This window comes from Mustela lutreola, chromosome X, assembly GCF_030435805.1.
Source record: "Mustela lutreola isolate mMusLut2 chromosome X, mMusLut2.pri, whole genome shotgun sequence".
NCBI classification, from domain to species: Eukaryota; Metazoa; Chordata; class Mammalia; order Carnivora; family Mustelidae; genus Mustela; species Mustela lutreola.
Window position 1 is genome coordinate 95,971,073 of NC_081308.1, and position 12,783 is coordinate 95,983,855.

A 12,783-nucleotide genomic window follows, 5' to 3' on the forward strand; every position below is an offset into this window, starting at 1 on the left:
GTTAGAGAGTTGGGGGGTGACAGGAAACAGGTTCCCTGCTGAGCAGAGAGCCCTATGCGGAGCTCAATCCCAGGACCCTGAGATCATGACCTGAGCTGAAGGCAGAGGCTTAACCCACTGAGCCACCCAGCACCCCCCATTAAGGTTCATTTTAAAAATCCATAGAAATTTAGTGGCAGTTAGTGGTCTACTTTGAATTAACATTATTTAGCCTCTTAAACATTTGATTATTTTGTATGAATAAGGTGGACACTTTAAAAGCCCAAATACTTGTTCTTACAACTATCTCTGCATATATTAAATTATCTCTATTCAACCACTTATATTCTCTTCCCGTGTAGTCGGGATTTCATTCTTTATCGCTATCCCGGAAAGCCTCCAACTTACGTCACAGATAATGGCTATGAAGACAAGGTAAGAAGATGAGTGAATGTTTACTAAAATAAAAGAAATAGATGCTGCTGGCTTATCAAAATAGTGAGAAATGATCCTTTGTTACCAAATTAATGGGGGAAAAGCATAGTCTAAATGCCAAGCTTCTCTACCGCCAGCCTTTTCCTTTCCATTCTCTGTTAGCCATCCTCTGAACAGACCTGATCTTACCACTCCTGAAATCGGTTAACCCCCTCCAAAAAAAGCCCACCCAAACCCTAACTGGCTTCTTGTTGACTAGAAGGTAAGGTTCAAACTCAGAAGTTAGGCATTTAGTGTCCCCTAAGGGGTCCCAAACTTTCTTTTCATCTTCACTGTCCTACAACCTTGTATACTATGATTCCAGATAGTCCAATAAGTATAACTTTTTTTTAATTTTCCTTTAAAAGTTTATAAAAAGTTATAAAAAGTATAACTTTTTTTTCTTTTCTTTTCTTATCCTTTGTATCTCAAATGTTCCTTTGAAACTTTCCTAACTCCCCTGGAGTTATTTCCTCTGTGTTCCTCTGGCATCACCCAAGTATTTACAGTATTTATCACACTGTATTTGTTTTCATGTCTGTTCTCATTATTCTGAAAGTTTCTTGAGTGTAGGACAGTGTGCTATTACTGGCTAGTAGGGTACTTGGAAAATAATAGGAGGTTGTTTTGTTTGGTGAGAATTCTCGGCAGTTATATAGATTGTTCTTCAGCATGTAAGTTTTCTTCCAAAAAGCTTTTAAGAAAAGCCTTTTATCCCAATTATTTGATTAGTGAGTATAGACTATATAGTAATTGCATTTTGCAAGTCTTGCTTCATACCATAGACTATAATTGGGGCAATGTTTTGATGATAGTAGGACAAGACTAGACACTGGGAGAACTGTTAGGATATTAAAGTAATCTGGACAAAAGACCTGAACCAGGCAACTGGCATTAGGAATAGAGTAGAATGCAAGAGATAACTTAGAAAATAAGTATAAATTGGGGCACCTTGTTTTATTAGTGGTACTGCCGTCTAATTTGTTTGGCAACATTAAGCTCTTGTAATGTACCAGGAAGCTCACTGGGCTTTGGGGACTCCAAAATGAAAACAATATACCTGTTCTCTAAGGGCCTCACGGACTGTGAAAGCAGACATGCAAATAGTTAATTTTACAGTGAAGTGATAAGTGTTAAAATAGAAGTATGTACGAAGAGCATAGAAGAAAAAGTCCTTTGCTCTGCTTCAGAGAGTTTAGAAAGTTTCATGGTGGTAGAGGTATTTAAGTGGAATATCAAACAATGGATCCAACAAGTATGAAGGGCAATCTATTCAGAGGACTTCTGCAAAGACATGGAAGCAGCAGATGCTTTCGGACTCCAGTAGTTGGGTGGGGGAGAGGCCAGTGGTGTGAAGATAGGTTAGAGTTACATAATGAGCAGTCCATTCCAAGAATTTAGCTTTTTGGAATAGTTTTAGTTTTCTCCCCAATATTTTGTTATAAAGATTTAACAAAATACAGAAAAGCTAAAAGAATTTTATAATGAGCATTCTAATTCCCACCTTTTTAGTATCCTTATTTTTTCACCTATCTATTCATTCATCAGTCCATCTTAATTTTTGGTGTATTTTGGAGTAAATTTCAGACATTCTGTACAATTGCTCCTAAACACTCATTCAAAGTTTTTAAGCAAGGGTGTGACATAATCAAAATTCTTTGAAGAAGGAGGAATGGTAGCTTCTGTTATTTTAGCAATTATATACAGCATTGCCAGAGAGGAGATCTAGACATTTAGATCTTTACCAGGACTCTAAGCCTGCACTTCAGTTTTTTCCCCTGACATTTTATTCTGTGAAAATTTTCATACAGAGAAAAATTAAAAGACTTGTATAGTGAACATCCATAATCCCTATCACCTAGTTCCTACAATTATATAGCTCCATTTTTAAGTGAGTCCTGTATATTTTACAGAGATATTCTATGCACTAACTAAGGGGAAAACCTTACGCATTGGGAACCATAAGAATACAAATTAGAGTGTTTGCAGCCATGAGAATATCACGTATAATTCTAATCTGTACATACACACAAATACAATACCAGTAGTTGGGCATTTGCATGCACAGGATAGTGTATATATGTATGATTTGCAAATGTATAAAGTATGTTTGTTTATCTTGAAATTTAATTATGAAAAAGCCAGTTGGCAGCAGGGTACTTGTGTGACACCTTGCTTTCTCTAAAACTTGGTTACTGTATCTCAGTTCAGGCTTCTAAGGATTTATATCTGAATTATTTGAGTTTTCAAAAATGACTTCACTTAGCCTCTTTACCTAGAAAGAATCGATATACTTCTATTAAAGATAAAACTTAAAGGTAGAATAAAAAGCCCCCATTTTTACTTTTCATTCTCCTGTGCTTCAAAATAACTATTGAGTGGGTATCCTATATCATTCTCTTTGCATTTTTTTTAATGTAGATGGGCTCATACTAAATATATTGTTCCTTGTTCTTTTCACTTATCCTCATCAGTACTACAGATCTACCTCATTTTTTCCATAGGTAAATGCCATACATCCCACCTACTTACCTATAAATATATATCAGAGAACTATTATTTTATGTTGAGATACTACCAGGAACATAAAAGCCATCATGTCTAGTTTTACCTCTTACACTCAAAGTGGAACTTCTCGCCACATGAATAAATTACATCATTATCTCTGGGGTTTTTTCCTCCTTGTTTATTCAGTTCTAGTTAGCTGGATTCCTTTACTCCTTAACAGCTGTCTCTAGTTATTAACCTTTCTTAGTTGGAGTTTCAAGTTTTTCTAGTCTGAGGTACAAAGGGCTTCTCTGCTCAAAATCTTGTGTACTGTTCTTTCGGATTAATAAACTCTTAAAGGCAAATAACCCTTGGGGCATGTGAAACTTCATAACCTAAACTTTAGTGTGTGTTACTTTAACTTCACGCTTGCCTTCAGTACTCTGAAATGAATTATACTGATGGAGTTGGAATTGTGATTTCCAAAAAAAATCTGGGGAAGAATAACAGACCCGAGATAGAGAACTTTATTATTAGAAGGAGTTAGCCCAGAGTAGGTAGGAAGGCAGCAAACAGGGTGCTTATAGTTTTCTGCCGAAGAAGCTTGGTGGAACGTCGTCCCATAGAACACAGAGAATCATCTTTGGTACCTTAGGTTCCTGGTACCAGAGGTAGCTTCAAAATAAAATAGACTTAGTTGCTAGGTATTAATTCTTTACACAAGATGAATTTTTGAACAAAAATTTTAAGTTTTGGGTGCTATTCAAACACATTTCATTATATAGAGCTTGCAAGCATTTTTACTAAAATAAATTTGGTTAGTAAGCATGGCTTTGCATTATTGTTTAGGAAAACTAGAGATTAAAGATCAAAGAAATTAACTCATTTTGTAGCCATCTTAGTGCCTTGATTCATTAAGGAAGTCTCTTTAGCAGTATGGCTCCTACATGGTGTATTCATATATTGCTACTTGGTACGGGGGATAACATTTTGAGTAGACTAAGTCTCTCCCCCTATAGTCTGAGTTTAGAATATTTGGGTATTTGACCTAATTTCTCCAGCCGTTTTTTGAAGGTAAGCTGGTCTTTTGACTTGATTTACTCAGTTTGTAAAAGTTTCCATTTTTTGTTAATTTATAGATCAGTATTTGGTATATTAGTGGGAATGTGTTTAGGCTCACATTGTTTCCTTTGTAGTGATTTTAATCTTGGCATTTAAAAGTCAGTTTTAAGAAAATCCGTTTGAGTTCTAGCTTGCACTTACCTGTATTTAAATTTTAAAGATCACTTTGCCTCAGCTTTATTGAGATACAGTTGATGCATTATGTTAAGTGAAATGAGTCAGAGACAAGTACTGTATGATAACACTTAATCTGTGGAATCTAAAAACATGTTTTTAAAAACAGTTCATCAGTTTCTGGTTAGCAATTTAATTCCGAGTATTTCATGGTTGTAAGATGTAACATTCACTTTATTGTTCTGTGTCTTTTTCTTTTCTTCAGATTCTACTCTGCTATTCAAGTAATGGCCATTATGATTCAGTATACTCAAAACAATTTCAGTCAAGTGCAGCTGTTTGTCAGGGTATGTGAAGGCTTTGTAAATGCTTAGCTGTATTTCAGATGGTTTTTGTTTTTCTGCCCATTTGTAAATTGAGGGACCCATCATAAACAGCTCTTTTAAGACTTTGTTGGCACCTATTGAAATTGTATACTGGTTTATGGCTATTTTCACATTGTTAAAAAGAGATACTACTTTGACAATTGGAGTTTTGGCTATTTTTTTCCTTTAGCTGTATTGTATGAAATTCTCTATAAAGATGTGTTTGTTGTGGATGAAGAAGAGTTGAAGACTGCAGTTGAATTGTTTCGAAGTGGTTCCAAAAAGAACAGAAACAATGCTCTGACTGGCAGTGAAGATGTCAATATTGACTACAAGAGTTCAACTCAGGATAGGTAATACAGGGAAAGGGGGTGTCATTTACATGACCACATTTAATGTTTCTGTGCATCACCATTTGAAAGTAGAAGGGCCTTGACAAGCTTATGACTTACACTATGCACACATATGTATCTAGATAAACATTTTTTGATGGGGGAAGAGAAACTTTATCAAGAAGACATGTTGTATTTTGAGATGTTCAGGCTTTGGAGGTTTGATCCAAGTCAGAATCAGTTTTTTTAATTGCTGGAAGTGATTTTAGAGCTACCTAACCCCATGATTCTCAAACTTCAGTTCTAATACAAAGGTATACTTCATAGTGCTTATTAGAAAGGCAGATTCTTAGGCTAACTTTCACAAAATTTGAGGGGCTTCAAATCACAGTGGGGCTTAGGAATCTGCTTTAAGAAAAAAACAAGTACACCCCAAGTGTTCTGATGTAGGTAGGCTGTGGACCATACTTTAAGAAAAAACTGATTCTAAACTAGTACCATCATTTTTGTGGTAACTGAGGTTCACAGTGGTTACTTGACACACACACATCCAACTAAGAGAAAAGAATCTCTCAGGTTAAGGGAAGTCTTAGGAGTTTTCAAAGTGTCTGCCTTTGGTACTCACTAGGAAGGTAGTTTGTGGCCTCTGAGGAAATTGCTGTTAACAGATTTGGTCAAAAATTTTGTGTTAGAGATAATAAAATAGGTGTTGTCTTATATTTCTTCTTGATTCCTACTTCTGTCTAGGAAATTCAGATAGGCTTGGGGCCAGTCAGGTGTCACCTTGTCTTTTTTGGTCTTGCTTGCAATTTTATTCCTTGGATGTTTGTGGCTTGTACTTTTTTTGGTAGAGGAGAGGTTTTTAAAACTTACTTGGGAATGCAGGGGTAGAAGTTGCTTCATTCTTTACTGATGACTTGTCCTAAGGACTTTAGGCTTTATGGAAACTATAGTAGTAAAAAGGTGAGATGTATTAGTTACTGAATTGCTGCGTAACTGTGTTACCATAGATTTTGCAATTTAACACACTTATCTCAAAATTGTATGGGTTAGGAATCTGGACATAGTTTAATTGGGTCTTCTGCTTAGGATATCAACAGAACTTCAGTGAAGTTATTGGCCAGGATTGAGTTCGTATTTTGAGTTTTGACTGAAGAAGGATCCATTTTTCTGCTCACATAGTTCTTGGCAGCATTTAGTTCTTTGCAGCTATAGGACTGAGAATTTATTATTATTTTTTTTTATGTGGCTGTCAGCCAGAGGTAACTAACCCTCAGCTCCTTGCCACATGGGCTTAGTGAACATGATAGTTTGCTGCTTTATAGTCAGCAAGAGAGAGGCCAGCAGTGCAGGCACTACATTATTAGGCTCTATAATAACATATAGCCTATCTATTGGTTAGAAGCAAACTTGAGTTAGGGGAATCATACATTGATGTGCACTCCAGGAGGTAAGAATCATAAGGACCATCTTAAGAGATGGAGGTATGAAATATAGGAGATAATCTGCTAAGTATATTGTAGCACATACTTAGAAAAAGGAAGCATAAATGTAACTGTTGGGGTAAAAAAGTATTTGCCCATTTTTAGACCTGAGCTACTTGACCACTAGGTGGTGATGTAGTCATTAGACTTAAAATTTAACTACTGCATTTATATAAAGCTCTTTTTTAATAAATCTTTTCAATTAGGACTGAAGAGCTGGGTGCCTGCTGCAACGCTGAAAATATCCCAGAGGGGTACAATCAAGGAACAGAAGAAGCAAAGGTTTGAGATTTTCTAGGGCAAAGAATTATCATAGTCTTGGCTTGTAGCATCATAACTTAAACAAATTAAGGTCAGGTGGTCCATTCTAGTTGTATGGTGTGAGGGAGGAGTTCAGGTTTGCCTTTGTGGAAGTTTTAATTCGAAAATGTAAAACAGGTGCTTAATGTTCTCTGTATTTTTATTCTTAATGGAATTGTATAGATTATTTGCAGGCAAACTCTGAACACTTTAGAATTTTCAGAAACTTCTGTTTTTCAAGTTAAAGTCAAATAAAGTTACAAATCCAGTAGATACTTAGTTTGTAATCAGTCTTCTGATGCTAAGGTTTCTATTTGCCATTAAAGAATATGCTTGTCCTATTCTATTCAAAGAAAATAAGTAATAATCCTGTTTAGAAAAACAAGAAAAATGTTTACTATCTTCATAGTCCTAAAATCAAGCAGACCTTTAGGTTGAGGCTTGCTAAATAAATACTATTACAGTACTTTTTATGTATGCCTCAGTTGCTGGTAATTTGGGAAGAGTAACAGTATTGGAATGGTGAAATTCTAGGAAAGCAGAAGAACAAGGTAATTTTCTTTGGAAGTTGTAGTAGATTCTGACCAAAATGAAAGGAAAATTTCAGATTTTTGCAGATGATTTTAAGATATAGAAACACTTGCAGCTCTGTATTGTATATATCAAGATGAGATTTATTGAATAGCCTGATTTAATCTTTAATTGGTCTGTGTTGCACTGATTTATATGAGCTGTATCCTGAGTTGCTGGCTGCTTTAGGCAATATTTCCCTTCCTCCATCTAAAACCTTTTAGATTATTTGCGTATTGCTTCTTTAATCTCTTGATTTTTAAGATACACGATAAAACTTAACGGCACTTAGATTTTTAATAAAAAAGGAGGCATATGTATGTAGTTCAAAAAAGAACTTTCTTTTTTCGTAGAAGAAACATTAAAGCTAAGGATGGTGAATCTGTAGCATGATTATTTTTGTTTTAGTCTCCAGAAGGCCCATCAAAGATGCTCTTTCCCTATAAGGTGCTCAAAGCCCTGGATCCAGAAATCTATCGTAATGTAGAATTTGATGTTTGGTTGGACAGCAGAAAAGGTAATGAAATACCGACAGTGTACTTTTTTGAATCCTGACAGATCCAGGGGAATAATTTTGTATATTGCTTCTGATGAGATGTTCTTAATGTACTATTATTTAAAAAAAGTTGCCTGGTACTTTTTAGCTTACTTGATACATTATTTTATTTTTTTAACAGATTTTATTTGAGAGAGAGAACATGAGCGGGGTGGGGGGCAGGGGCAGAGGGAGACAGAGAAGCAGGCTCCCTGCTGAGCAGGGAGGGGAGCCATATTCCGGGTTGGATCTCAGGACCCTGAAATCATGACCTGATCCAAAGGCAGCTGCTTAACTGAGCCACCTAGGCACCCCATATATCCTCATGATTTTAAATCTAAAAAAGGAAAGAAATAGGTTTAGAAGTGGGAAGCGATCTTTCAGAATCTGATGTTGATCCATGACTTTCAGTTTTGTAAAGACTATGTGGAAATAACTTTTAGATAACTTTAAGAGTACTTGAAACTTGTAACTGCAAATAATCTTATCTTAAATTTAAAATGTTAAGACTCTCCTCATTGATAAATGAATAGGTCAGGTGTCTGCAAACTATGGCCCACAGACTAAAGCTAGCCTGTTATCTGTTTTTGTATGAGCCTGTGAGCTAAAAATGGTTTTATATTTTTAAATGGCAGAAAAAATGTAGAACAGTGTATTGTGACGTGTGAAAATTATATGAAATTCAAATTTACTGTTCATAAATAGATATATGGCGCAGTTGAGTAGTTGTGACAGGGTCCATATGGCCCACAAAGGTTGAAATACTTACTGTCTTGCTCCTTACAGAGAAAGTTTGCCAACTTTTGAAATAGGTAATTGTTACCTCCTTCTAAGAGAAGTTGATGAAATTAGCCCTTAAAGCTCTCTTTTCAAGATAGCCTTTAATTTTTCATACTCAACTTCTTGAACCTTGGTGAACTTAGATATAGTTAACAATCTAACAATCTATAATGAGGTTAAAACCCTGTGGAACACAATAAGTTGTTAAAAATAACAGTCTGCTTTGAAGTAGCTGTGTAGTGTTTTTTTTCTTTTTTCTTTTTAATTGAGGTGTGTTACTTCAAATTGTATCTTACTGGTGCTTGACCAACTAAGATTATAGCCTCTCAGTTTCTATCTGTGTTTTATAGCAGAAAACTATTTTGGGTAGGTCTCCTTAAATTGACTACAGAAATGTCCTTATCAAGTGTAAGAGAATGACCCTTTAGGAACCCCCCTGACCCCAATTTTACGTTATAGTAGTGGCATTTTCAAAAACACTGGTAAAAGTAAATTAGAAAACTAAATGATGTAAAGTGGGAAAAGAATCAGTTCGGATGAGCTTTAATCTTCATTTTCTTTTAATAGAACTTCAAAAGTCTGATTACATGGAGTATGCTGGGAGACATTACTATCTGGGAGACAAGTGTCAGGTTAGTTTGTCTTTTAAAAACTCAGTAATTTGTTTTCTAAGGTTGTGGTTTTAGTCATTAATATAAGTTTAATAAAGCTCATTTACATAATGCTAAAAAAATTTTTAATGTTTGTTTTAAATTTTAATTACCTCTGTGAGAAGATGTAAGGGTCTTTAAAAAAAAAGATGTAAAAATCTTCTAGTATGTGCCACCTCTTAAATCAGACTGGGTGGCAGTGTTGATTATCAACCACTTTAATAAGTAGATACTGAATTCCTTTTGGGGAGAAGTTGTATTTTTGTTTGGTAAAAGACATATCTGCCAATAGATTCAAGATGAGATGTATTTTTACTGTCTCCTACCTTCTTTCAGGTTCGCTTGGAATCAGGTGGAAGATACTACAATGCTCATATTCAGGAAGTTGGAAATGAGAATAATTCTGTAACAGTCTTCATTGAGGAATTGGCAGAAAAGTAAGAATACAATAGTTTGTTAAATTACTAAAATCTTTGGCTCTTGATACCTTTTTGTAGTATTAAATTAAGAATTACCAGGATGCTAGTAAGAAATCCAGTTACATTTGGTACCAGCTTAAGATGACTTACCTCAAATATTAAAAGCACATGCTGAAGTATGAAATCTCAGTACACCCATACATGAAAAGTTTTCAAATCCCTAGGCCCTAGCCAACTTACTAGAGATATTAAATAGAATAGAATTCTCGTATAAAACTGTTCATACTAATTGGAAAGCTAGCATGCTAACTGAGCCTCTGCCTATACCAAGATAAACTAATCTAGTCATTCTCAAACTTTAACATCCCCCAGAATTATATGGAGAGCTTGTTAAAACAGATTGATGAGTTCTATCCCCAGAGTTTCTGATTTCAGTATGTCTGTGGTAGGGCCTAAGAATTAGAATTTGAACTTCTGACAAGTTTTGAGGTGATACTGATGCTGTTGGTCCACTTGAAGAACCATTAAACTTTGTTATGCTGCCCTTATAACCAAAAACAATCTCAGTTGCTTAAAATAATAAAGTTCGTTTTTGCTCCTCTAGCATTTCATAGTGCATAAACAAAGGGGAGACCCAGGCCAACAAAGGCTTTATCTAGACAGTTTTCCATGATCATAGGGAAGAAATGAACATGACTAACCATTTGCTGGTTCTTAAAGCATCTGCTTATGTTTCATTGGCCAAAGTGCACTACATAGCTGAGCCTGAAGTCAATGGGGTAGGAAAATATAATCCTCTTCTAAGGAAAGGCAATAAATATTTGTAGACTAGTCTGTCACAGTATTTTCTCTGGAACATGGTATGTGCTACAAGTGGCTTTGAAATTGTTAAAACTACTCTTAAGTTTTCTTGAATAGCTAGTGTCAACAAGTTTAAGTAGAGTACACTTGAAAATGAAGCGGGATGGGTGAGGGTATGTATATCCAGTGAGAATTAAGTCTGCGCTGCAGTGGCTTTATGGTGGTATCTTTAACTTAAAGGCACATGGTTCCGCTGGCTAACTTAAAACCAGTTACTCAAGTCACGCCTGTTCCTGCCTGGAATGCTATGCCCAGTCGGAAAGGAAGAGGTTACCAGAAAGTTTCCGGGGGCTATGTCCCAGAAATGGGTTTGTATGCTGGAGGTTTTTATTATATCCTTCTTCTTGTACTTACATTATATCTTCAAAAAGAAAAAAAGAAAGACAACATAGATAAATCTTGTTCTCAGTTAGAGTTTCTCAACTTAGGCATTACTGACATTTTGGGATGGATAGTAACTTTGTTGTGGCGAGCTGTCCTGTGCATTTTGTGCATTGTAGGTTGATTAGCATCCCTGGCCTCTATTCACTAATTGCCAGTAGCATCCTTCCCGCAGTTGCCACAACCAGAAATGTCTCTAGACATTGCCAAAGGTGCCTCAAGGTGAGGGGGGTTGGATTTTAGACTCTAAAACTGCAAGCGAAAAGATTTCTCCAAAAACTAGGAATACACCTCACCGAAGCAACCAGTGACATCATTAGGCATAATTTTTTGGAAAATAACTAATGTAGGTGACTAAATGACTATGTTTTGATGATCAGAGCCCCCTGTATTAAAGATAGTGCTGAGATGTCCGTTGATATGGAAATTACCTGCTGGTTTTGCCCTTCCAAGTGGAAGATCTAGTAGTACATCCTTAAAGAATACAGAAATTTGGTTTGTTCTCTTAAAAAAAAAAAAAGATCTGGGCATTTGGGGGAGGGGAGGACTGGATCTTTTGCTTTGGTTATGAAGCTTATTTGGCTACTTCTTTGTTTCTCTGGAAGCTGTGTCAGAGATGGACATGAAACAACGGAAGAAGATGTTCAAAAAAGTTAGAGGAAAAGAGGTTTATATGACAATGGCTTACAGCAGGGGAGACACCCTCCTCCCACCCAGGCTTCAGCACAGTATGCATTATGGGCATGACCCTCCAATGCACTACCCACAGACAGCTGGCAGTATTATGTCTAATGAACATTTTCATCCTCAGCATGCGTCTCAGAGACAAGGTCGGGGATATGGGATGCCCAGGTAAGGCTTAACTGACTTTCAAGATAATGTACATCTCTGTTTGTGAATAATTCCTAGAGAGAATTACAGTACAATTTAGAAATATCTTAGCAGGTTAGCTCCCTTTTGTAATGTCTGCATAGAGTATGGAACTAATGTATACTTAAATTTTTATCAAATGAATTTATTGGGAGATTTGTATTCTCACTGTCTAAGGAAATATGGAATGGTTGGAGACATGCAGACATGCTAGGGCTATCAAGTTGAGTGCCATGTATATGGTTCTGTATCCATACATAATGGATAGGCCTAATGCCAGTAGTGAGGAGAGCATAGCTCTTTCTATTAGGACATTTCTAGAAAGGTGTGTTAATTCTATTTAAGTGTAAGAATTGACGACGTAAGCACTAGTGAATAAAGAGTTTTGTTTTCCTTTCCCTTCATTCTTAGGGATTCATCTCGCTTTATAAACAGGCATAACATGGAGGGCCCTAAAGTTGGTTTTTACCCTGGCCCAGGTAAAAGATGTTGCCAGAGCTATGATAACTTCTCTTACAGATCTCGGTAAGTGAATTTTAAGTGTTGAAAATCATAAAATGGGTGAATTTGGCTTTACTGCTGAACAACAAATACATGGATTAAGTTTTTTAAAGGTGTCAGCATTGGGGCACCTGGGTGGCTCCATGGGTTAAGCCTCTGCCTTTGGCTCAGGTCATGATCTCAGGGTCTTGGGATCAAGCCCTGCATCAATCAATCAATAAATAAATATAATCTTTTGAAAAAAAGTGTTAACATTGAGATGTTTGAACTGTTACTTAGAAATTACAAATAAGTTACCACCAAATTTTATCATTTTTCTCCTTTTCTCTGAACTACTTGATACTTAAGTTCCTTCAGACGTAGTCACCGCCAGATGCATTGTATGAATAAGGAGTGCCAGTATAGCTTTGCCCCAGAGAGTGGACAGATGCCCAGGGGCTTGGAAGAAACCATTACCTTTTATGAAGTTGAAGAAGGGGATGAAACTGCTTATCCACCTTTACCTGTAAGTAGGTAAAATTCTATTCAAAAGCTGTTGGCTTTCTCTTTTTCTTTAAAG

At 36.1% G+C, this 12,783-nt stretch overlaps 1 protein-coding gene across 1 annotated transcript in view; it reads left to right on the forward strand.

Moving 5' to 3' along the window:
- Window positions 1-12,783, forward strand: part of ALG13 (ALG13 UDP-N-acetylglucosaminyltransferase subunit) — a 65,590-nt gene that overhangs the window by 27,320 nt on the left and 25,487 nt on the right. The window contains 11 exon segments of the mRNA XM_059158711.1: window positions 342-414; window positions 4,442-4,523; window positions 4,732-4,894; window positions 6,564-6,639; window positions 7,636-7,744; window positions 9,110-9,174; window positions 9,529-9,629; window positions 10,653-10,780; window positions 11,459-11,705; window positions 12,135-12,248; window positions 12,573-12,729. Coding sequence (XP_059014694.1) covers window positions 342-414; window positions 4,442-4,523; window positions 4,732-4,894; window positions 6,564-6,639; window positions 7,636-7,744; window positions 9,110-9,174; window positions 9,529-9,629; window positions 10,653-10,780; window positions 11,459-11,705; window positions 12,135-12,248; window positions 12,573-12,729 — 1,315 coding nt within the window.